This window comes from Myotis brandtii, unplaced genomic scaffold (genome assembly GCF_000412655.1).
Source record: "Myotis brandtii unplaced genomic scaffold, ASM41265v1 scaffold744, whole genome shotgun sequence".
NCBI classification, from domain to species: domain Eukaryota; kingdom Metazoa; phylum Chordata; class Mammalia; order Chiroptera; family Vespertilionidae; genus Myotis; species Myotis brandtii.
In genome coordinates this window covers 6,464-8,119 of record NW_005370965.1, presented here as the reverse complement: position 1 = coordinate 8,119, position 1,656 = coordinate 6,464, and the positions used below count along the sequence as shown (strand labels likewise).

At 40.4% G+C, this 1,656-nt stretch overlaps 1 protein-coding gene across 2 annotated transcripts in view; it reads left to right on the top strand.

Moving 5' to 3' along the window:
* Nucleotides 1-1,182, top strand: part of LOC102262462 (UDP-glucuronosyltransferase 1-9) — a 9,804-nt gene extending 8,622 nt beyond the window's left edge. Inside the window, exon 2 of one of the 2 annotated variants that reach the window (XM_005882927.2) lies at nucleotides 199-1,182. In XM_005882927.2, coding sequence (XP_005882989.1) covers nucleotides 199-1,145 — 947 coding nt within the window. In that variant the 3' untranslated portion in view covers nucleotides 1,146-1,182. The remainder of the gene's footprint in view (nucleotides 1-198) is intronic. The other variant, XM_005882928.2, reaches the window with a different exon arrangement.
* The last annotated feature ends 474 nt before the right edge of the window (nucleotides 1,183-1,656 follow it).

Genomic DNA, 1,656 nt, shown 5'->3' with positions numbered 1-1,656 from the left:
ATAATTCTCTTTGTAAACTGGCATAGGGCATGATCCCTGCCCAGGCAAAGATCAAGACTAATCTTATCTGAAAGTGTGCCAGAAGGTACCTCAGTAAATGATTTCATTCATTATATTCTGATGAGTAAATCATTGGCAATTGGCTGCCTGTGTGCTTTTATGAATATATTAACACACACCACACCCTCCTTGGGGCAGGTTTTGTGCCTGTACTTCTTCTGTCAACTGTATCACACAAGCTTGACAGCTGGGCTGCTCCAGGCTGCTGCTATCCAATGGCTCCTGCGGTGTTGACTGGCCTCCTTCCTCTATGTGTGTGTCTCCTGCTGGCACCTGGCTTTGCCCAGGCAGGCAAGCTGCTGGTCATCCCCATGGATGGGAGCCACTGGTTTACCATGCGATCCGTTGTGGAGAAACTCAGCCACAGAGGGCATGAGGTGGTCGTGGTCAGGCCAGAGGTGAGTTGGAGCCTGGGACAATCATCCAATTATACTGTAAAGACTTATTCCACGTCTTACACTCTGGAGGATTTGAGGAATCAGTTCCGGATTTTTGCTGATTCTCAATGGAAAACTCGGGCACAGTATTTACATTCTATGCTAATGAGTTCATCTAACAGTGTTTTTGAATACTTTTTTTCAAATTGTAGAAGTTTATTTAACGACAAAAAATTAGTAAAATACATAGAAGATAGTTCTTTTGATGCGGTGTTTCTAGACCCTTTTGACATGTGTGGCTTTATTGTAGCCAAATATTTTTCACTCCCATCTGTGGTCTTCACCAGAGGATTATTTTGCCACTATCTTGAAGAAGGTGCACAGTGCCCCAGCCCTCTTTCTTATGTTCCAAGGGGTCTCTTTTCGTTATCGGATACCATGACCTTCAGGCAGAGAGTGTGGAATCACATTATCCACTTGGAGGAACATTTATTTTGTGGCTATTTTCTCAAAACTGCTTTAGAAGTTGCCTCTGAGATTCTCCAGACAACTGTCACAGCATATGACCTGGTCAGCCAACCATCCATTTGGTTGTTACGAACTGACTTTGTTTTGGACTATCCAAGACCTGTGATGCCCAACATGATCTTCATTGGGGGCATCAACTGCCACCCGGGAAAGCCATTGTCACAGGTGAGTTACCTCTAGCTTCCCATGCTCAGAATAGTGTGGCTTGGACAGGAAAGAAAACAAACATGACTTACTGAACCATGATTTGTAATTTACATTAGTTGCATTTGGAATCCCTTCCTAGTTTAATGAATTATTTTGTGTCAATTCATTTAATTCTGTGTTAGCAAATTTTATAGAGTTGTCCCCTTTGACACTCATTTGTATACAATTGAAGTAATTGTATACAAAAATACTGGAAAACACAATAAGAAATAAAACCTCTGTTTTTGTTAATCCAGTGCTACACAATAGGAAAATGCTCTTAGCAGTTTTGTATGCATCTTTTTCTGAAGTTATTTTACATATATGCATATAGCTAATGTAAATTCTCACTCTCATTTTATGAAAATGAAGTCTAGTATCAGACTGGACATATTGTTCTTTACCTTTTTCACTTGCCTGTAAATCATGGACCTTTTTACTGCTATTACATACGAATGTGTGACATTCTTTTTAAGAGTTGCATAAGATTCTTTACTTTGTGTGC